The 22,684-nt window shown below is 61.5% G+C and overlaps 2 protein-coding genes across 2 annotated transcripts; one reads left to right on the top strand and one right to left on the bottom strand.

Annotated features, from left to right (window-relative positions):
- Window positions 1–547: 547 nt before the first annotated feature.
- LOC135230472 (collagen alpha-1(I) chain-like) lies at window positions 548–10,455 on the bottom strand. The gene is made up of 13 exons (XM_064279814.1): window positions 10,269–10,455; window positions 9,196–9,294; window positions 8,079–8,188; window positions 6,466–6,691; window positions 5,769–5,931; window positions 5,585–5,640; window positions 3,569–3,715; window positions 3,432–3,517; window positions 2,954–3,240; window positions 2,070–2,788; window positions 1,298–1,757; window positions 960–1,167; window positions 548–850 (listed from the first exon to the last, which is right to left on the bottom strand). The coding sequence occupies exons 1-13, from the start codon at window positions 10,453–10,455 to the stop codon at window positions 548–550; spliced, it is 3,051 nt and encodes a 1,016-aa protein (XP_064135884.1).
- Window positions 2,596–21,878, top strand: ZBTB7A (zinc finger and BTB domain containing 7A). Its single transcript, XM_064280296.1, has 3 exons — window positions 2,596–2,684; window positions 10,558–11,843; window positions 16,890–21,878. Exons 2-3 carry the CDS (start codon window positions 10,573–10,575, stop codon window positions 17,395–17,397), a joined length of 1,779 nt encoding a protein of 592 aa, XP_064136366.1. The 5' UTR covers window positions 2,596–2,684; window positions 10,558–10,572; the 3' UTR covers window positions 17,398–21,878.
- The last annotated feature ends 806 nt before the right edge of the window (window positions 21,879–22,684 follow it).

Genomic DNA, 22,684 nt, shown 5'->3' with positions numbered 1-22,684 from the left:
GTAGAATTGGAGCTATAATAATAACGACAATGGGACTGGATGTCAGAATGGAGGTAAACAGGACCCCGGACAGAGCCATCCACCGCTAAGCACTCGGTAAATGGCACTTAAAGCGAGTGCCAGCCCTCTCCGTCCCAGGGAAGGAGGAAGGGGAAACTGAGGCCCGGAGCCTCCAGGCAGCTGATGACACGAGCCAACCCTCCCTGGGCGCCTACTGTGTGCAGTGGGCAGCCGGCCGGGTCGGGCCAGGCTGTTCTCACTACTCGTCCCCTCCTCCCCCTCCCCCGTCCCCCGCCGGACCTCTCCCACGACCGGGGAGGAAGTGGGAGAAATAGCCAGGCAAAAAAAGTTCGACCGAGCCAACGCCTCCCCACTCCCCACCTCCGCCCCTCCCAAGCCACGCAGACCCAGGCGGGAGCGGCCCACAGAACCCAGGCGTCCGGGTCCGGGTCCTCTGGCCCGCCCAGCAACCCGCAGTTGGGTGGGGGCACTTGGGCAAGCCGGGAAAACAACCGCCCTCCCCGCCCCTCGCCAACCCCTTCCCCCGCTACGCCCCTGGCGCAGCGGGTGGAGGCGACTCCTTTATATAATCGCGCGAGGGCAGGTTGGCTGTGGCATTGAGGGCGCCCCGGCGCGCCAAGCCGTCGTTCAATAGCGCGCCCCGGCTCCGCGGTGAGGCTGGGGAAACTGAGGGCCGCCGCGCCCGCAACCCCAGCCCCCGCGGTCTGGCCCACCGCGCCCCACGCCCGCGCGCGTCCTCGCCGTGCGCACAGCCCTCCCCGCCCCCGCTGCCACCGTGCCACGCCCCGGGCGTCGGGGGCACAGCCCGCGCCCCCCCGCACCCCGCCCGCTGCAGAGGCTGGGGGCCTGTTTATCTGGAGGCCCCCACCCCCCCTCCGCCCCGGGGGGCCCGCTCCCCCCGTGCCCCGGGCAGCTCTGGGGCCAGATAAGCTGGCTACCTGGCACAGCGCCGCGGCGCGGGGCGGAGAGGTCAGAGGAGGGGGGGGCGCGCTGGGGGCGGGCCGGACCCCCCCCGTGAACTTGACAAAACCTACTAACCGCCCGGGCTCCCCGGCGCAGCGGGCGAAGCCCCACGGGAGGGCAGAGACGTGGCAAGAGGGGACCTGCCGAGCCTGTTCCAGGCTCCAAGCCGGCCGGGGGGGCGGGCTGGGCGCGGTGGGGGGGGGGCCGGCGGCTGCGGCACCTTTAAGACAAGGGAGGACCCCTCTTGCCCTCGGAGAAACCAGGAAGGGAGTCGCGAGCATCATACGGGGCTTTGGCTGTACTGTACAGTTACTGTAGGGGCAGTGACGCCGCCGCCGCCGCCGGAGCTAGGCGCAGCGCGAGGGGAAGCCGAGCAAGCGAGCCAGCGAGCGCCCAGACCCCGGAGGCCAGCGGCCCGGAGCCCAGTTCCCACCCCGGGCCCCGGCCCCGCGCGCCCCGGCCCGGCCCCGCGAGGTAAGTGGGCGCCTGACGCGGCCCTGGGGACCCGGTGCAGGCGGGGACGGGCCGGGGGCGCTGCGCCCACCCTGCCCTCTGCGGAGGGGAGATCCGGGGACTGTCCCCAAGTTTCCGAGGAGGGGGTGGCTGCCAGCTGCCCGGGGGCTGGAGGCGCCCCGGATCCCGGGCGCGGGGTGAGGGCGCCGCCCGGGAGGGGCGATCGGGGGCGAAGTGCATGGGCTCGTGTGCCAGCCCCCCCGCCCAGCCGGGTGCATGGCTTTTCGGGGAGCGCGGGGAGCGGGGGAGGGGAAGCGGGGCTGCATTGAGGGTGGGGGGAACCGGCGTGAGGAGAGAGGGGGGCGCGTCGCGTGCTAAGTTTGCAGCTGGGTGCGGGGGGCGCTCGCGCCCCCCGAGGGCCTATTCGGTGCTGCGTGCATACGTTGGAGTTGGCCAGGATTGAGCTCCATGGGGGATTGGGGGGGGAGGGGGCTGAAAAAACAGGGAGGGGGGCTTTGCAAAGGAGGGGGAAGGGGTGGGGTGTCCGGGTGGGCGGGCAGGGCCGCGGGGCCTTCTGGGCGTCGTAGTTCTCCAGCGTCTGCAGCTGGCAGGTGACCGGCGGCTCGGACTACAATTCCCAGGGTGAGCCGCGCCGGCGGCGCTCGGCGGCCCGCGGGCAGGGGCGGTGCGGAGGAGGGGCGGTGAGCGGCGGGACGGCCAGCCAATGGGCGCGGGAGGCTGGCGCGGCGCGCCTCGGGGGCGGGCCCGGCCGGCATGGGGGCGGGGCCTGGAGCCGGGCTCCCCTCGCCGGGGGCCGGTGGCGGTCCCCGGCTTCCGGCTGCGCGGCCCGCGGGCCGGCCCCCTCCCCGCCTCGGGGCCCCTCCCCGCCTGGTTGTGTAACCGTCCCCAGCCCCCCTCCCCTCGGCCCCCCGCCTCGGGGGGGCCCCCGCCCGGCGCTCCCCGGGGAGGGCGGCGGCCCGGGCGGCCGCGCGACGCAGGCAAGCCCGGGGATGCGCGGCCTAGTGCAGGCCGGGCCCGGGCGTGGGGGAGGCGGGCGGACCCAGATCCGGGGTAATTTGCATCGCCCTCCCCCCAGCCCGGGTGGGGATTGGCCGCCGGCGGCGGGGGGTGGCGCGGGGCCAGGCTCACTGCCGCCTCCCGGCCCCTCGGAGGGAGCCAGCCCAGCCGCAGCCGCCGCCACCGCCGCCGCCGGGGCCGGGCCCCCTCGCCGCTGCCCCGGGAAGGAGGTAGGACCCCCCCGCGCGGGCGGCGCGGCGGGGGCCCGCGGGCCGGGCGGGGGCCGAGCGCTGCGGCCAGCGGGGGAGGGGGCCGCTTCCTGCCCCCGCCCGGCCTGACTCAGCCCGGGCTGGGGGGACCGGCCGGGTCCCTCTCCTGCCCGCGCGGCCGCCCGATCCCGGCCCCCGGGCGAGAGAAGAGAGCACCTCTCCTTCCCCGCCTGCGCCCCCAAAGCGCGTGACCCCGGCTCCTCGTGCCTGGACCCCCCCCTCCCCTTGACGCCACCACCACGTGCGAAGTCGGAGCCCGGGCCGAGCAGGGGGAGAACTGGTGGGATCCGGCGCCCTCCCTGCCGCCCTGGTCCGGGACCCAGCCCCCTCCCCCAGCCCCAGGCCTAGGAGCAGGCAGGGGGCTGAGCAGCGCGGGGAGGCAGGCGGTGTACCCCAGGGCCCAGGCCTTTGCGGGGCCCAGGAAGCACTGCCCGCGCTGGCTGGCAGGCGGGAGAGCTTGGTGGGCCGCAGAGGGAGGGTGCTGTCCATCCAGGCCCGGGCACACAGTCAGCGCCCACTAAGTGTGTGGGGAATACAGTCAGGAGTTGGTGGCTCGGCCGGCGGAAGTGAGAGAGGGGTGCCGGCGCCCCTGCCCGGGCGGTGCCCACCTGGCTCACACACTGGTGGCCTTGGTGTTCTGCCCCCTCCCTGCCAGCTGCCTCCGGGAGCCGGAGCCGGACGCCCTCTCCGTCCGGGATTCTGTGTCACCCCCCTCCTCCCCAGCAGGGCCAGGGCGTAACCCCAGAGCGCCGCTCCCACACTGGGGGGGCTCCCCACCACCCGCTGATCACTTCCTATTGGCAGAGGGTGTCAGGGAGGGGTCTCAGGAGTCCAGGCCCCAGAACCCCCTTGGCGACTGGGGTAGGGGTGCTGGGCTGGAGCTGGCCGGGCTGTCCAGGGCTCCAGGCAGGGGGCGTTTTCCCCCAGGGGGCCCCGAAGCACACTGGGCTCGGGGCTCTGTTTACTGCCAGCCATCTCTGTGGCGACGGAGCCTGGGGGAGGAGGGGGTGGGAGCGCGAACCCTGGGCTCTGCATGGCTAATGAAGGAAAGAGGAGCCAACGGGGACACTGAAATTTTAATTCGTGGGTCACTTTGGGGGGGTATTTATTATTCAGTTCTGACTGGCTGCAAAGTGGCCAGTTAGCAGCAATGCAGGGCACCACCGTGCCCTATTCTCTGCTGGGGGAAACTGAGGCCCAGCAGGGCAGAACTCAGCCTGGACTCAGGGTGTCAGATTCCTAGGCCATGAGCAAGTCCTTGGTGGTGGTTTTTTTTTCTCTCTCTATTCCTTAAGGCTCTCTAACCTAGCACTGGGGCCAGCAGGTGGCATGGTCCCCATTGCCAGGTGGGGACACCAAGGCCTAGAGGGGAAGCAGACCGTGAACGTGGCAACCTGGGGTTTTGGAGCAACCCTCTGAGCAGGTGCTGAGCTGGGTGGGGGAGACTGAGGCCCGGAGGGAGGCAGAGAGCAGCCTGAGGTCACCTATCCGGGGCTGGGCTGGTCGACCCCTGTGGTCCTGCCTCCTGGCCCAGGACCTGGCCAAAGTCCTCCCTGGGGCGCAGGCTGGGGGCACCTGCCCAACCTGTCTTCGATCCAGCTGGAGGTCGGTGATCCAGCCTCAGTCTCAAGCACCTGCTGGCAGAGTTGAGCCTCTGGGGCTCAGAGAGGACCAGCAAGAAGCCCAAGGTCACACAGCACAGGCCCCCTTGCTCTTGCCTCCCACCCCCACATGGCGGGTACTTTTATGGGTGCCCCTCCTGAGCGGCCAGCCTGCACCTTGGCCCTCGGAGGTGGGCAGGGCTCTGGATTTTATGACCCCATTATTCCAGAGCAAACCAAGAGGGAAAGGGTCATGGTACCAGAGCTAGTGCTCCAAAGAGGAGGCTGGCTGTGGGTTCGAATGCTGGCCCAGTTGCCCCGTGACCTTGGACCAGCCCCGAGGCCAAAGGGGACGCTGAAATTTTAATTCCTGGGTGACTTTGGAGGGTATTTACTATTCACATGTACATAGCCCTCTGTAAGATGGGTTTGGTTTTTATGGTGACCCTCCCCCAGGTGGGGACTGTCTGTCCCCCTGTCGTGGAGTGGGGAGCACCAGGCTCAGCTCTGGGTACTACAGGGATTGGGTGTGGGGTCACTAGCCACCTGAGACTCACCCCCCCCAACCTGTCACCTGGTGCTCCAGGCACCCTACAGATCATAAACCGCCCTGTGACAGCCCTGGGCAGTGGGGACCAGAGGAACAGGCTTGGGTGGGGGCGAGCATGGTCCAATCCCAGCTCGGCCCTGAGTTCCGCCTGAGGTCTGCGTAGGGAGGCCACTTCCCCTCCACCAACCTCGGTTTCCCCATCAGTGCAACGTGGAGATGACCGTGGGCCCAAAAATGTCATCTCAGGGATTCAGTCGGTGACTCCTTGGGAACGTTTGTTGAGCAACTACTGAGGACCCTGAGTTCACAGACTATCTGGACTCCAGGCTTGCCCCAAGGTCAGGCAAACTTCACCCCTTAGGAAGGCAGCTCCCCAAGGGCATGAGAGTAAGAGGGGGCCTAGGGGATTAGCCCTCCACTGACATGTACCTGGGACCTGGGGGTTACGATGGAGTATAGTTTGCTCCCCAAGAGACCAAGTTAGGGAGGATGGAGTCAAATGGCTCTGCTGTGTGACCCCAGGCAAGGCACTGCCCCTCTCTGAGCCTGTTTCTGATATGTAAAATGAGACGCTGACTACAAATCCTGCTTCCCAGCGCTTGAAGACTGGTGGGTTTAATGCCTGTATCACACTCTATGCTGTGATGGTCAAGATGTGATGACCAGGCTCCCAGCCCTGCCAGGAGCGGCCCCTGCCCTGGGGCCCGAGCCTTGAGTTTCCAGCACCGAGGCGCAGAAGGTGCCCGGCCGGCGGAGAATCCCGTACCTGGGAGGAGGATGGCCAAAGGTCCAGCTCCTCCATCTGTCCCCCCAGCAGGCTGTGGCTGGCCACTCAGTGGAAGCATCCCCACCCACGCCTTTCTGGTTTGACTGGAAAACAAGGCCTGGTCCCACCTTCCATCTGACCTGGCGCTGTGGGCACAGACCTGCACTGGGGGCTTCCCAGGCTGCAGTTTCCACCTGGTCAGGCCGGGCCGGTATGTGTGTGTGCAGGTGACAAGCCAGTGACAGGAGGAGAGCTTAGCCTGTCCCTGGCACTTGGATGAGCAGGTGTAGCCTGAGCCCAGGGCGGTGTGGACAGTGATGGAATTCTGCAGTCTGCCTTTGCTTACCCACGGTGATGGGAAGCTCATTCCTCCACCTCCATTGTGGATGGCTCTGGCTTCCTCCCCGCCCGGCCTTGGTATAGGGGCTGAACCCTGAGCGTGGGAACAGGGTGGGCCCTGGCCTCACCCATGAGCTGGGAATCAGATGGAATCTCCAGGGCCTCCTCATCCCCCCACCCACTCACACTTCCCGCTGGGCCACAGCCTTCCTGCCTCTGGCCCTTTAAGGCCTGGGCAGGAAGCCCCTCCCCATTTAGGGCAATAAATGGACACGGAAAATGGCCGAGGGCCTGTTTGCTCCATGTCTGGCCCGGAGGCCCGCGTGGGCAGGGGGCGGGCAGGCAGGCAGCTGGCAGCCACCCCGGGCAGTCGGTCAGTGCCCCCCGCCCCCCAATCGGGACACTGCATTCCTTCCCATTATAGCCGGGACCAGGCCAGGCGAGGATTGGCACCAGGTCAGGGCGGGGTAACCTGTCTGTACGAACCTTGCGACACAGTCCGCAGGCCGAGAGGGGGCTGGGGCCGACGGGCATGGGCCTGGCAGCCACACCTGCATGCCTGGCTTGCTGTGTGACCTGGGGCCCGCCACCCACCCTCTCTGGGCCCAGTTTTTCCCTCTAGACGGCTTCCCCCAGCTTCCTCCTGGGACCCTTCTGCCCACTCCCTGGGCACATAGTAGGTGGAGAGGAGGCTGGATTCTGGAATAACGTTCTAAAGGGAAGTTAGAGGGTGAACAGCCTCCTTGCACTTTTGAGGACTGCCTTTGGCACACAGTAGGCCCTCAGGCAAGGTTTGCTGAGCCCTTGTCAATGAAACTCTGATCCCAGAAAGAATGGCCCCCGGGGAAACTGAGGCACAGAGAGGCCTCACCTCTTGCCTGGGGTCATATCGCTTGGCGGTGGCGGGGCGGGGGGTGGATAGATTTGCACCTGGGCTGCCTGGCATGGCAAACAGTAGGACTTCTAGGTCTACCCCATTCTCTCCTTGGGGGGTGGGGACCCTTAACCCCTCATTAAGCTGCGCCCCCAGGCACTCCTTCAGGAAGGTGTTGGTGGCAATTACCTGCCTCCCTGCCCCCCTTCTCCTTCCCGGGAAGTGTGGGTGGGAGGAGGCCCGCTCTCACCCCTCACCCGTTTAGGTGACCTTGAGGAGCCCCAGACTCCCTGTTCCTGCCCTAGCAACACAGCCTCCCACTTCCCTGTTCGCCCCCCTTCCTTGCACCCACCTGCAGGCTTTTGCCCCTGCTGGTTCCCATGCCAGGAGCACCTTCCTAGCTTCCTCCTGCGTGACACCTGCTGTGCCAGCCCCCCCCCACCTCCCCCGTGTCCCCACAATTGAGTGGCAGGAGGTCAGGCCTGGCCACTGATCAGCTGCATGACCTTGGCCAGGCCCCCTCACTTCTCTGAGTCCCCAGTTTCTTCAGCCAGAAAAAGCTGATGGAAGGTAAACTGAGGGTGCCCAAGCAGCTCCCCACCCCAGGGAAAGGCCTAGGTTAGTTCTGGAAAGTCCCAGGACACAGAAAAGGACCCCAGAGAACTGAAAACAGGCCTGGGTCCTGTTGCCTTGGAAAACAGCAACAGCAAGTTGGCCCTAGGTTAGATAGGAGGTGGGACTGGCAGGCTGCAGAGTCCCCTGACACTGGGTGTGCCCTGGTGGGCGGGGCCAGACATGGGCTCTCTTCAGGGTGTTTCTTTAGTTTTTGGTCCACCCTGTGGTTCATCCGATGCGCCCCTACTGTGTGCCTCCATGCAGAGCACTGGGCGTAGGGGCCAAGAGAAGTCCAGGGGGAGGAGTGCGCCCCGCCTCCAGCCCAGGAGGGGCCTGCTGGGGCCTGCCCCTCTTGGGTAGCCGAGTCAGCGTTGAGCACCCCGGAAATCCCACGGAGTCGAGAGTGGGGGAGGGGCCGTGATGAAAGATGAGCTGCGGGAGGGGTGGGGGCCCTGAGCTCAGGGACCCTGGGTGTTGGGGGAGAGGGCTTCCCAAAGGAGAGATTGTGCGTTCTGATTGTCGTGAACAAAACCGCCATTTATTGAGCACCTACTGTGTGCCAGGGGCCTGCCGGGCCTGTTAGGGTGAAGGGAACAGTGAGAGGCCATACACGCAGTAGGTGCACTGGGACCTCGCCCACCGGCACACTGCCCTCCTTCTCGGGCTCTGAGGGGTTGGGCTTGGAGAAGCCTGGGTGGGGCCGGCAGGTGGCCTGTGTTCCTGGAGGGAGGTTAGGGGTCAGTTGTCTGCAGAGCCAGTTTGGTTTCCAGGGAACAGGAGGTGGTGACTCTGGGGGTGGGGGCGGGAGGTGGGGCCACCCCCATTCGGCCCCTGTGGGTCAGCCTTGCTGTGTGCCCTCAGCCAGGACAATAGCTGTCTCTGGGTTTCAGTTTGCTAATCTGTAGGTAATCTGTAAAATGGGGGCTCTTAGTGCTGTCATGGGGGCTCTCCTTGGCCTTGCCCTTTGTGGAACAGGTTACAGATGTCTGGAGAAATAGAGGACCCAGCTGGTCAGCCCCTGGAGGCCCAGGCCTGGGACTTGGTCTCGGGCTCTGGGCTGGGTTCGAGTCCCAGGCTTGTCCCATCCCTGCTGGGTGACTTCCGGCAACAGGTCCCACCCACCACCCTGAACCTAAAAATGGGCTGAGCAGACCAGTGCCTTGTGGGAAGATAGCGCTTGCTACGCGTGGCCCGGGGAAGGGGGAGGCTTAAGTATGGAGATCACCTGGACTATCCCAGGTCCCAACCTCGAGGCCCTGGGAGGTGCTCCCTAGTCACACCTGGGGACCAAGGCCTGAGGGGATCCTGGATCATGTGCAGCTGCCCTGCAGGGCCAGGGTGGCCGTCTTGGGGCGTTGGTGGCCTGGGTCAGAAGTCCCCTCCCTCCCTACAGGAGCTGAGGCAGGGCAAGGCAGTCGTATCCTGCACCCCATCTGCCCGCAGGCCGTGCAGCCCCGGGCCAGACGGCAGATGGTGGCAGGGGGTGGCAGCCGCCAAAGGGGGCTCGCCCCCCACCCTCCCTGCTCCCAGCAGCCACATCTGAGCCTCCCCCCCGCCCCACGGCAGGCTGGCGGACGCAGGGGGGAGCTGAGCAGCTGGTGCCTGGGCCCAGGCGGGAAGGAGGGCAGGCGGGGGGGGGGGTGGTGGAGGGGGGCTGAGGGGAGAGAGGCGTCCTGGGAAGTGTAGTGCTTCAGCCGCTGCTGTACAAAGGCCTGTGTGTCGCCTACCGCCCGCACCCTGCTCCCAGGGGGTTGGGACAGCCCAGCCAGGGCCGCAAGGGCCACCTCCTGTGTCCGCCAGACCAGCACCGGGCCGGCTGCCTATGTCTGTGGCAGAGCGAGAGGGACTGGTCAGAGCCGGGGCTGGAGAGGAGGGTCGCTCGGCCTCTGGAGGCCGAGGAGGCCCAACCGGAGTGCTGTGGCCAGCCCGCAGGAATGTGTGCTGTGCGGGGTGGCTTGGGGCAGCCAGGGGCTCCCCGGAGAGGGTGGAGGGGTGGGGACGGCAGCCAGAGGGTTGCACAAGCTCGGAGTGGGTGGATGAGTCACAGCAAGGGGAAGGCGGAAAAAAGGAGGGGGGGAGAGAGGGGGCAGGACGGATAGACAGGTCCCCAGGGTCCAGCACTTCCAAAAGCCTCTGCCCATTTGACAGATGGGGAGACTGAGACCCAGAGCACACCAGGGCGCCTTGCCTGACTGAGCAGCATAGCCTGGGGAGCTGAGAGTTGGGGACAGCCCACCAGGCGGGGCCCTGGGAAGGCAGGAGATCCCCAATCCAATGCTCCTTCTGAGGGGAGCCAGCATGGGGAGGTGGTAACCTGGGTCCCTGATTTCTCACACCCAGGGCCAAGTCGTGTTCTGGGGGCTCAGTGGGGCAGGAAGCAGTTCATCCTGCAAAGTCACAGGGCCTGCCTTGACCCCAGGATGGGTCCTGGGCCCCAGCCTCACTCCTTCCTTTTGACTTGGAGCTCCAGGCCCAACAGGGAGGCAGGGGACAAGGGGTTAGGCAGGATGGGTATCAGCTGAAGCTGGGCTCTGGGGTCCAAAGGCCCCAGTTTTTTTGCTGTGGGGCTGTGGGCAGGGCACCCCCCTCCCTGAGCCTTGTTCTATCCCCTCCCCTTGACAATGGTGGTGTTTATGGAACTCTTCAGGGGTGCTGACGTGAGCGGCACACAGTAGGTGCTTTGTAAACCTTACTGCTGTGATCTCTGGGAGAAGGTGTTGGCTAAGCCTGCGCTCAGATTAACAACAACAACAAAAAATAACCAAGCTTGTATGTCGGGGCACATTTATTAAGGACCTACTGTGTGCTTGTAGGACGCCTCCAAGCTCAGCTTGAACGGGCATTCCTCTGGGGCCTCTAGTGGCAGGGAGGGTGCCAGCGATGTTTAATTGAGTCCCCAGTGTGGGCTTTTGCCCGCACTCTGCCCCAAGGCCCGGCTCTCGCATTTGACAGACGGTCAGAGCGAAGCCCTGAGAGCAGGGCCACATCGGTGGACGACACAGAGCTGGGGAAACCGAGGCTGGGGCAGGGCGGGACGGCGGGCGGGACCCGGCCTCACCACAGTCCCCCCTTCCTCCCCGGTGTGGCAGGTCTCGGCGCGGAAGATGGCCGGCGGCGTGGACGGCCCCATCGGGATCCCGTTCCCCGACCACAGCAGCGACATCCTGAGCGGGCTGAACGAGCAGCGGACGCAGGGCCTGCTGTGCGACGTGGTGATCCTGGTGGAGGGCCGCGAGTTCCCCACGCACCGCTCGGTGCTGGCCGCCTGCAGCCAGTACTTCAAGAAGCTGTTCACGTCGGGGGCCGTGGTGGACCAGCAGAACGTGTACGAGATCGACTTCGTCAGCGCCGAGGCGCTCACCGCCCTGGTGGACTTTGCCTACACGGCCACGCTCACCGTCAGCACCGCCAACGTGGGCGACATCCTCAGCGCCGCCCGCCTGCTGGAGATCCCCGCTGTCAGCCACGTCTGCGCCGACCTGCTGGACCGGCAGATCCTGGCCGCCGAGCCGGGCGCCGCCGCCGGCCAGCTGGACCTGGTCGAGCAGATCGACCAGCGCAACCTCCTGCGCGCCAAGGAGTACCTCGAGTTCTTCCAGAGCAACCCCATCAACAGCCTGCCCCCCGCGGCCGCGGCCGCGGCGGCCGCCTTCCCCTGGTCGGCCTTCGGCGCCTCCGACGATGACCTGGACCCCACCAAGGAGGCCGTGGCGGCCGCCGTGGCTGCCGTGACCGCCGGCGACTGCAACGGCTTGGACTTCTACGGGCCGGGCCCCCCGGGGGAGCGGCCCCCCGCAGGTGAGGGCGACGAGGGTGACAGCAACCCGGGCCTGTGGCCGGAGCGGGACGAGGACACGGCGGCCAGCGCCGCCGCTGGGGGCCTGTTCCCCGCGCCGGCCGCCACCCAGAACGGCCACTACGGCCGGGCCGGGGAGGAGGAGGCGGCCTCGCTGTCGGAGGCGGCCCCGGAGCCGGGCGACTCCCCGGGCTTCCACTCGGGCGCCGCCGAGGGCGAGGACGGGGACGGGCCGGACGTGGACGGGCTGGCGGCCAGCACGCTGCTGCAGCAGGTGATGTCGTCGGTGGGCCGGGCGGGGGCGGCGGCGGCGGGGGCCGCGGACAGCGACGAGGAGTCGAGGGCGGAGGACAAGGGCGTCATGGACTACTACCTGAAGTACTTCAGCGGCGCCCACGACGGTGACGTCTACCCGGCCTGGTCGCAGAAGGTGGAGAAGAAGATCCGGGCCAAGGCCTTCCAGAAGTGCCCCATCTGCGAGAAGGTCATCCAGGGCGCCGGCAAACTGCCGCGGCACATCCGGACCCACACGGGCGAGAAGCCCTACGAGTGCAACATTTGCAAGGTCCGCTTCACCAGGTGAGTGGGGCGCCGACGGGGGCGGGGCTGAGGGTGGGTGGGTGTGGCTGAGGGTGGAGGCGGGGCCGGAGCTGGCCCTGGACCCGCCTGAGGATGGGGTGGGTGGAGCCACTGCTTGGTGGGTGGGACTGAGCGTTGAGTGGGCGGGGCCGGGGGCGGCCCAGCTTTCAGGGTCCCTGGCCCAAATTCCTAGCCACACCTGAACCTCCTGCCTTCCCTAACGCTGACCTGGATCGTCCCTTTCCAGGCATCTCCCAGGTGCTCCTCGAGAATGAGCTAGACGGTCCCCTGCCCTGGTGACGTTCTGGTGGGGGGTAAAGTGCAGAAGCCAAGCCAGGTGCCCGCCGTACACCCAAAGCGTGTCCCAGACCAGTTGGCGCTGAGTTGATTTGGACTCACGGAGTCTCTGGGTGGTTCTAAGGGTAGACGCGCTTGACTGCTAATTGAAAGCTTGGAGGTTTGAGTCCACCCAGAGGCACCTCGGAAGAAACGTCAGCCATTGAAAACCCTATGGAGCACACTTGGGCTGGGACACAGTTGAGGTTGCCGTGAGTTAGGGTTGACTCAATGGCAATTGATTTTGAGCCCGCTTAGGTCCTACCCCAGGAGCTCTGGTGGCACAGTGGTTAGGAGCTATGAGGGCAGCTAACCAAAAGGTTGGCAGTTTGAATCCACCAGCCCCTCCTTGGAAACCACATGGGGCAGCTCTACTCTGTCTTATAGGGTCACTATGAGTCAAAATCAACTGGATGGCAGCAGGTTTGGTTTTCTGTGGTTTAATGTCCTGCCCCAGGAATTTGCTTCATTCAGCCAATGTTTGTTGAGTGCCGACTGTGTCGTGCCCTGTTGTAGGTGCTGGGGATGCGGCAGGGACTGAGACAGGCCCAAACTTCTGCCTTTGCAGGTCTGACGTTCCAGGTGCTGGGCGGTAGACTGTACACAAAATAAATACGTAGAGTTTCTGATACCAGTTGGCAGAAAGTACCAGGAGAGAAATGGAGCAGGAACACAGTTGGGGTGGGGCTGCAGGTGCTAAAGGAGGCCACACTAGGGTGGTGGTGTCCGAACTGAGACCTGAGCAAGAGACGGGGCAGCCGGGGGGAGATGTAGGGAAGGGCGTTCCAGGAAGAGGGAATGGCGTGTGCAAAGGCCCTGTGGCAGAGTCAGATTGGGGGAGCACAGAGGGAGGAGGGCAGAGGGAGCAGCCCATGCAAAGGCCCCGTGGCAGAGTCGGCTCAGGGGAGCGTGAAGGGAGGAGGACCCAGGAGCCACAGGGCTGGTGGGGAAAGGAGGTCCTGGGCCAGGTGGAGTTTGAGGTCAAGAGGGAGGAGTTTGTAATTCAGTCATTAGAGTTCAGAGATGGCTACTGGGCCATGTAGACCCAGGGCGGGCTGGCCCGGTGGGGGTGGGGGGCTGGCACGCAGGGGCCTGGCCAGGCTGGGTGACTCAGCATCACCCTGCCCCCCGCCCTGGGGTTCCCCCAGCCACACCCGCCCAAGCTGAAGAAAGAGGCCATTGTCCTAGCTTCCCAGCCCCACCCCGTGGGGACAGGAACTGGGGGCTGACCCCCTCTCCAGCCCCTCAGTCCCCTCCCCAGGCAGGCCAGGAGAGAGGGTGTGGCTTGGACTCCCAGGCCAGGAGTGCCAGACGGGGTCGAAGGGTACCAACTGAGAGGCAGCCAGTCAAGTTGGCAGAATTGGGGTGACAGTGAACTTGGAGAGTCCTGAGGTGGCTGTGGGTCATGCCCTTGGGGTCTCTGGGCCTAGGAGGAGTAGCCAGACCAGGGCGGTTGGTCGAGGCCCAGAAGGCCAAGGCCTTCAGAGGTGACCAGACTTAAGCAAAGGTTGGAAGGTGGGACCAGCCCAGGAGTGGAGCCTGACTCCGCCCTACCCTACTCAGGCCCGGGGCCTCCTGACCACAGGCCTGGAGCTCCGTTTCACTCTGAGTTACCGTGCTCTTGGCCACCCCCACTCCCGACCCGGGGACAATCCCATTTGGCAATTGGGGAAACTGAGGCCCAGTGAGGGACAGGCACTCGGCCAGGCCTCTTCCCCCACGCACCCGCTTGGTTCCTCTTGGCCCCCCACCCAGGGCCCCAGCCCCCACCCTCCCTCCAGGCTCCAGAGCCAGGGGCCCCTCTGAGTCACACCGGAGCGTTGAGTAAGCGGGGCCTGTGGCGGCCGGGGCTATAATTACCCAGCCGGGGCTCGGGGTGACGAAACTGGGGCTGCCTCCGCCCCCAGCCCGCCTTGGCTCTGCCCCCAGCCTGCTGTGCACCTCTGAGCAAGTCACTTCCCCTCTCTGAGCCTGGCAGCTGCAGGAGCCAAAAGCCCACAGGCTGGTAACAGACTTGGCTAGGCCAGGGAGTAGTGAGTTCCTCACAGGCTGAGTTCTGTCGGCTTACGTGGGGGTGACAAGGCAGAGAGCAGGGCTGGGTTTTGTTTGCTAAGGGTCTCTACAGTCAGGCCTAGCAGCCTGGCCTTGAACCCAAGGGCTTTTGAGAGCCATGGATGGGTTACAGCAAGGAGGGACACTGGCTCTCTGAGTTCTCTGTGGTCAGGGCTGTACCCGACAGAAGGACTGGACCTGGAGAAACTCAAAGGAGGAGCCAGGTCTTTGGGGTTTGGAAAAGGCTTCCTGGAGGAGGGAAGGGCATTTGAGTTGGGGCTTTAAAGGATGAGTAGGAGTTTCTTAGTGTGAGCATTGAAGAAGCTCTCAGTCTGGTGGGTATGAAAAGGAAGAGACCCAGAGCGTCTGAGGGTACAAGAGGCAGCAGAAAGGAGCTGGTTAGAAGCTGCCCTGGGCTTCAAAGACCCTGGTCCCACCCCTGCCCTGAGGATTCGGGACAGGAACCCACCCCCATGAATATGGGCTGGTGCTGTGCAACAGAAATATTATGCAGGCCACATAACATAATTTTTAATATTTTGGTGGCCACGTTAAAAAAAAAAAAAAGGAAACAGGTGAAGTTAATTTTAGCCATATATTTTTATATAATGCAATAGATCCAATTATCATCATTTTGGCATGTAAGCAGCATGCAGGGTTCTGAGTTTGTTTTATATTACCCGTCCCAGGATCTCAGTGCCTTTCGCACTTCCAGCATATCTCCCTTTGGACCAGCCATATCTCAAGGGCATGGGAGCTGCAAGTGGCCAGTGGCGGCCGTACTGGACAGCGCAGCACCTGGGGGTGAGGGAACTCAGGGCAGCCGGGGGGAGGGCCTCTCTGAGAAGGTAACATTTGAGCCTAAATACATTAGTGAAGATCTGGGAGGAAAAAGCATTCCAGTCAGCGGGGACAGCGCATGCAAAGGCCCTGGGGTAGGTTCATGTTTGGTGTGTATGGGGTGACAGCCAGGAAACCAGTTTGGCACAGGGGAATGACGCAGAGGTGAGGGAACAGTTGGGGGACTCAGTTACTAGGATGGCCAACTGTCCCCTTTTGCCCGAGACTGACGGGTTTCCTGGGACAGGGGACTTTCAGGGCTAAAGCTGGGAAAGTTCTGGGTAAATGGGGACTGTTGGTCACTATCGGTCACCAAACACAACACTTGCCGGCTCCCAGAGGGAAGGGATGATTGCTTGTTGTGTTCCCTTCGGTATTTTCAGCACCTGGAACAGGGCCCAAGTCGATTGCCTTTGAGTTGATTCTGAGTCATAGCAACCCTATAGGACACAGTAGAACTGCCCCAGAGGGTTTGCGAGGAGCTGCTGGTGGATTCAACCTGCAGACCTTTTGGTTAGCAGCTGAGTTCCAAACCACTACGCCACCAGGGTTTCTAGTATTCAGCAGACACTCAATAAATGCCCATGGTGTGAGTAAATGCAGTGGCCAATTGTTGGCCTCATTTCACCCCTCCTGGGGCAGAATTGCTAACAGAACTTAGGCAGCGGCGGGAAACCTGTTGCCATCTCCTTCCATGGATAAGGAGTCCCTGGGTGGTGCAAACAGTTAAGCACTCAGCTGCTAACTGAAAGGGTGGTTCGAGTCCATCCAGACGTGCTGTAGAAGAAAGGCCTGGCAATTCTGGCACTCCACTTCTAAAAACTCAGCCATTGAAAACCCTATGGGGCACAGGTCTACTCTGGCATGCATGAGGGCGACATGAGCTGGACATGACTTGATGGCAACTGGTTGCTTGGTTGTTCTATGGATAAGAAAAGTGAGGCTCAGAGAGGTCATCCATTTGTCCAGGGCCACACAGTGAGCCAGGTCTAAGGCCCATTCAAGACTTCCTGCGGGCCCTCAGCGCTGCCACCAGACTGTTAAACCGCCCCTACTTGTCCCCGTTTGCCCAGAACTTTCTCAGCTTGAGCGCTGAATGCCCTGCCTCCCAGAAAACCCATCAGTCACCCTCTTCTTACCCTAAAATAATCCTAGAAGTCTTTGTATGGCACAAACGATTAAGCACTCAACTACTAGCCAAAAGGTTGGTGGTTCAAACCCACCCAGAGGTGCCTCAGAAGACAGACCTGGCAATCTGCTCCCGTAGAGACTGCAGCCTAGAAAACGCTATAGAGCAGTTGTACCCTGCCACATGGCGTCAGTGTGAGTCAGAATCAAATTGACAACACCTAACAACAATCTTTAATTGACATTGTTGTTAAACAACTTTTGGGGCTCTGGTTGCACAATGGTTACGTGATAAGGCTGCTAACCAAAAAGGGTCGGCAGTTCAAATCCACCAGGCGCTCCTTGGAAACCCTATGGGGCAGTTCTACTCTGTCCTATAGAGTCGCTATGGGTTGGAATTGAGGGCTACGCTGTTTTTTTTTTTTTTTTTCCTTTTTCTTTTTAACAACAACCTTTAGGGGAACGGATCACCAGGTCTTCTGCAGAAACGCTGGGTGGGTTTGAACTGCCAGCCTTTCCGTTAGCAGCTGGGTGCTTAACCACTGCTCCACCAGGGCTCCTTTCCTGCCTCCTCCCTAGCCGGAAGCAATTCCCAAGGGTTTTCTGCAGTTGCTCCGGGAACGGTGATTTTGCCCCTGGGGCGTGTCCCCCGCAGGCCCGCTGACCGCCCCTCCCCCGCCCCGCCCGCAGGCAGGACAAGCTCAAGGTGCACATGCGGAAGCACACAGGCGAGAAGCCCTACCTGTGCCAGCAGTGCGGCGCGGCCTTCGCCCACAACTACGACCTGAAGAACCACATGCGCGTGCACACGGGCCTGCGCCCCTACCAGTGCGACAGCTGCTGCAAGACCTTCGTGCGCTCCGACCACCTGCACAGACACCTCAAGAAGGACGGCTGCAACGGGGTGCCCTCACGCCGCGGCCGCAAGCCCCGTGTGCGGGGCGGGGGGCTGGGAGCGGGCGGCGGGCCTGACCCGGCCACCACGGGGGGCCCCGCGCCGCCCGGCACCCCCGCGCCGCCCGGCTCCCCCGACGCCAGGCGCAACGGCCAGGAGAAGCACTTTAAGGACGAGGAGGAGGACGAGGACGAGGTGGGCCCCGATGGCTTGGGCCAGTTGAATGTAGCAGGTCCCGGCGGCGGTGGAGGCGGCAGCGGTGGGGGAGCCGCTGACGGTAACTTCACGGCCGGACTCGCCTAAAAACCAAAAACAAAAAAAGAGAAACCAGAAACCCGAGAGAGAGAAAAAAAAAATCACCAACCACCCCCCGAAAAACACAAAAAAAGAAAATCTATATACAGATATCTATATCTATATATATATATACAGATATATATATATGAAGCCTCACAGATTTTAGGATAGTGCTTTTCTTAGATTTTTCTCCTTCCTGATGTTTTCTCCTTAAACAGGGACCCTCTCGCTCCTGGTCCCCTCCTGCCACCCTGTTGCTGGGTTTCGGGGCCTGGTTTGGGGGTGTTATGGGACGTGACACAAGGGTTTCCAGCCCCGCAGGCACCCGGCCTGGGGCCTGGGTCCCCATCTGTGGCCTGCCCCATCCCGGGCCCTGGGCTGGGGTGAGGGTGGGCCCCATGGGGGGCCTGAGATTGGGGTGAGCTCTTCTTTTCCTCCGCTCGCTGGTTTCTATGAGTCTTTTAGACAAGACCTTAAAAATGCTTTCTGTCCGCTGTGAGTGGACGTTAAAATGGCCCCTGTCCCCGACCCCCCACCCTCCTTCCTCAGGGCACTTATTAAGGGGGGGGTCTCCCCCCGCGATCTCCCGAACGGCCTCCCCACTTCCCCATCCTGCCTCTGGCTCCCCATTCCCCAGATCTCCCAACCACCGAGACACAAATCTATTTATTTCCCAGCTTGGAAAAAAGGGGATAAGACTGGGGTGGGGGGGGCCGCCAGGATGGCTCCCCCAGGGATCCTGCCGCCTCCATTCACGGCACTTACAACCCGGCAGGACCCCTGGAGACCAGCCCCCCCGGGGCGGCACCTCCAACCCAGTTCACCTGGGTCCCCCCTCAACGAGACGTTTGAAAATTCAACACTTAGGTCTTCTCCCTATCCCGTAGCCCTCTCCCGATTTTTAAAAGCACTTTTTAGATTTTTTTCTTTTCCTCCTTAAAAATGAAATTTATATATAGATATATATATATAATATACTTTTCCTCAGAGGAGCAGACAGCAGGGTGGGGTGAGTGTAGCTGAGCGGAGGGAACCTACCTAGGGTCTCGGATATGGCAGGAATGGGCCACGGGAGAGGACGGGAGAAGAGTCTAGAAGTTCCAATGCCACAAAAGCAATAAAAAACAAGATTTTATAAAATGAAAGGAAAAAAAAACAAAAAAAAAAGACAACCAACCACATTTGAAGTCTTGGCACTTTGTCACAGAACGGGTACTACTACACTTTATCTTAATTCTTAATTTAAAAACATGTTTACAAGTTGCAACCAACTTATATGAAAAGTTGAAAAGACAAAAAAAAAAAAGAGTGAGAGAGAGAGCGAGCAAAAGAAATTCCTAAAAGTCGATTTATTTTTGTACAAAATAATAAAAAAAAAACCCACCACAAACGTAGAATCCACTTCTGTTCCCCAAGGCAAGGGGCGGGGGTCAGGTAGGCTTTGGGAAGGGCCCGGAAAAATCTTCTGAGGTATTTGTATTTCACCGTGGAAGCTTGCATTTAAGGCAGGACTGTGGGGTTTTTGTGTTTGTTCTGTGTTCTCCCCGCTCTCCCATTCTGTTCCCGCCCCCCCCTTTCTTTTTTTTTTTGTTCCCTCCTGACGTGGAGCGGTCTCATCCCGTTAGCCATACCAGTGGCCATCTATGTCGATAGGGATCCTCCTTACTTAATTCCCTAGCTCAGGGATGGGCCCGAGAGAGGGCTGGCCTTCCAACCAGCCAGAGCAATCCAATCCGCACCCACCCTTCGCCCTCTATCCTCCCTGCTCCTCCTTCCTCTTGCCCACTATTGGGCTTTCTTCCAACATGGCTGCCCTTTCATGTGGCCACCAAGGAGCTGCCATCTTGGATGCGCCATTCCCATCGAGGTGGGCCACAGAGGGAGCCCCATCTCCAGGGCCTTACACCCCCCCCACTCCAGCACCCCTCTTTTTACTCAAAGGCACTGACTGTACTCTGGGGGCTGGTACCTGCCTCCCCCCAACCTCTGGCTCCCAAAAGGCCCGGCATTGACCGAGCCTCAGGCCACGGACAGGGGCCAGGGTTGGGGAGGTGATGTTTCCAGAAGCCAGGGCGCCCTCACCCCGTCTCCCTCTTGCATATGCAAATCCTAACTTGGGACCCTGTAAATAGACACTCTGCTAAACTGAGACATTCTTGTCAAAACCCAAAGGGGGGTGTCTCTGCTCCCCGCCTCAGCCGCCGGCCCGTCTCCCTGTACCCAGTGCGTTGTCTCCGTCTATTTTTTTTTTTTTTCTTTTTTTAAAGGGAAGCTTTTTAAGAAGGCAATTTTCATCACCGTTTCTACAGAATAGTTTTCTTTCCATCTCCTGAGCCCATCAGCCGCCCCCCGCCCCAAATGTCTCAGGATCCCCCCTCTGGGTCCAGGGGAGGGGGCAGGCCCAGGGCCGGGTGGTGGAGGGCTGCTGTGTTCACACCTGAAAGTCTTGGGGCGAGCTATTTTGGAGAACCATCTCTGGAGGCTGAACAGGGAGCCCAGTGCTCGGGCCGGAGGCTGGGCCGAGACCCCCTCGCCGCCTCCCCCCAACTCCCAGAGAGGTTCCCTGAGGGGAGAGCCCTCTTCCCCCCTCCCACGCACCCCTTCGCAATAAAACCAGTTGAAAATCACAGATGTCGTCCTGGCCAGTGGGGGCGACCGGACTTGGGGGATGGAGCCCTCTGGGACTGTGGTAGAAACCAGGGCCACAACCTCCCAGGCAACACTTTAACACAAACCTCCTCGGGAATTGCACTAAACCCTTGCCCCCAGCTCCGCGCTCGCTTCCGCCAGTCCCAACCCCACTCTGCCTTAACCTCTCTCCTGCGGGCTGTCCGAGAGGCTGCAGCCTCTGCATGGGCCCAGAGCCGGGACCCCCTGCCCTCCCGCCTCACCCCCCGCCCCAACTCCGCGCAATCACATACTGTATATAGATGTGGATCGATTTTATTTTTATTCTTTAAATTAAGGTCGTGATAAAGTGTTGCCAAAGATACTGCTGAATTCTCGCGTTTCAGGAAACAAACAAACAAAAAAAAAAAAAACGGAGGAGGGACGGGCTGACTCGTCAGAAAGGACAAAGCAGAAGGTTTTTTGTTTGGTTGTTTTTTTTTTTTATGTTTTCTTTTTTTTTGGGGTGTTTTTTTTTTCTTTTTAACTGCCTGGTACAAAAAAAAAAAAAGAAAGAAAAAAACAAGCAAAATTGTTATTTCCATCATCGTGATGAACTTGCGTGGATGTGTGTGTGTGCGCGCGTGTGAACATGAGGGTGAGCCAGGCCCCCTGGCTTAAGGCAGGGGCTCCGGGGGGTGTCTCTGGGGCAGGCAGATAGAGAGGGGCCGGAGCCCTCGTCTGCAGTGGTGGTCAGCCTGAGGGGCCCAGGAGAAAGAGCAACATTCTTGCTTTAGATGCTGCTGGCCCTTGCCTAGCCACCCCCCTCCCCCCACCTTTTGAGAGTAAGGGATAAAAAAAAAAAGCAAAAAAAAAAAAAAAATTGTTACAACTAGTGAATGTAAAATGCTGGACCAGGCCTGGCCTGGCCCGGGTGTGGCCCTGTGCCCAGCTGGGTGATACCAAAGTCAGCCCCCTCGGGCGACTGCCTGGAGAACCCCACGTGGCTGTCTAGTCTTGTAACCTTTTGGCTTCCACCCCACAGGGGTCTCCGGCAGGAGAAGAGGGTCCCCCAGCCCCTTCCTCCTGGGGGACTGATTCCTCGCACTACTCAGACCCTTGGGCTGGAGCAGGTGCAGCTACTAGCACATGGAGGAAACTGAGGCAGGAGCTGGGGTCCCGTCCCCTCCCCCCCAGGACTGAGATAGTCCAGGCAGCCGGATTTGTAGGAGGTGAGATGGAGAGACTGAAAAGACACAAAAAAAAAAAAAAAAAAGGGAGAAAAAAAAAAACAAAAAAAGCGCGCAAAAATCCTATTTTTTGAGAAAGAAAGATATTTATATTTGCAGTTTTATTTTAAAAAGTTATTTAAGCTGAAGAAGCAGCCTTCCTGGAGTGGGGTAGAGGGGTGGCTGGCACAGGACGGGTCAGGGTCTGGGGGCTTGGGCACCCCAAGAGCCACAACCTCAGAGTGAAGACTAGCTCGCACTAAATACATAGATTTACATGGGGGGGGTGGGGGGCAGGACCAGGAGATGGAGGGGGCTGGGGGGACCCCATCTGCCTGTGGATGGGGGGGTCCCAATGCCCAGATCCCCTGCCCCAGGCCTGGACTCGAGGTGCCTTCGACTTTGGGGGCTAGGCCTGGCAAATGGGGGGCTGGGACAGCGCCCGCAGGGGGCACAGCACAGAGCAGACATTCCATAGATTGTACTTGAGAGTCTTTATAACGTGTGGGAGATGACAAAAATAAATGATAAAAATGCACTTTGTGGGGGTGGGGGGAAGCTTTAAAGTAATAAAAACAAAAAAAACAAAAAAGAGACAAAAGTTGATGAAAAACCAGAAAAAAAAAAACCATTTTTCTTGTACATAAAAACCACTAAACGCAGCCTGTTACGACCGCCGCTGCCTCATTCGCCTGATTTTGGTGTTCTTTGTGTTTTGTTGGGGGGAGGCTGGGGAGCGGGGTGGAGGCTTTGGGGGGCCCCTTCCCCTGGCAGCCCCAAATCCAAATCCAGCATGGGGGCGCTGACCCAATCCCGGGGATTTAGGCCTCTCTCATCCTCACCACTTCGATCTGACTCCTGGGGGCCCGGAGAGAACCCTAAACTCTGTCCCGCCTGGTCTGGGGAATCTTTCCCGTGAGGCGGGCCCCTTTGTCGTATGTGGGGAGGCAGGGGTGCGGTGAAGCAAACCAGGCTTCCATCCTCCCAGAGCAGTGGGAGTGGGGGGTCTAGGGTGCCCAGAATCAAGACCACGGCCTGAGCCTCGGTGACCTCCAACCCAGGGTTTCTGGAGGCCCTGGGCAGGGTAGACTTGGCCTGGGGCTCCACCAGGCCCGGAAGGAGCAACCCCACGCCAGGCCCCAGGGAAATTATCAAGGATCTGGGGCCAGAAACTTGAGCCGACTGCCCCACCCAGCCAGCCCCCACAGAGTGCACATATTAGGGAGGGAGGCCAGGGGGTGGGGTCACTAAACACAGTCACCTCCTGGGACCTGTCCCCCAGCTGGCTGGGCCCACAGCTAAGCAGTGTCTCCAGGCCAGGGAACCTGGTATAGCGGTGAGTGAGGGCTCAGCCCCAGGACATGGAACTGCAACTGGGGGCTTGGATGGCTGAGTTGGCCCACGGCAACCCAGTATCATGGCGGCCCACCCGCCCCAAGTGGAATAGGGTCCACTAG

The sequence above is a fragment of the Loxodonta africana genome, chromosome 3 (assembly GCF_030014295.1).
Source record: "Loxodonta africana isolate mLoxAfr1 chromosome 3, mLoxAfr1.hap2, whole genome shotgun sequence".
In the NCBI taxonomy this organism is placed as follows: Eukaryota; Metazoa; Chordata; class Mammalia; order Proboscidea; family Elephantidae; genus Loxodonta; species Loxodonta africana.
Note: the sequence above shows the minus strand (reverse complement) of the source record. Positions and strands in the feature narration are given on the sequence as shown.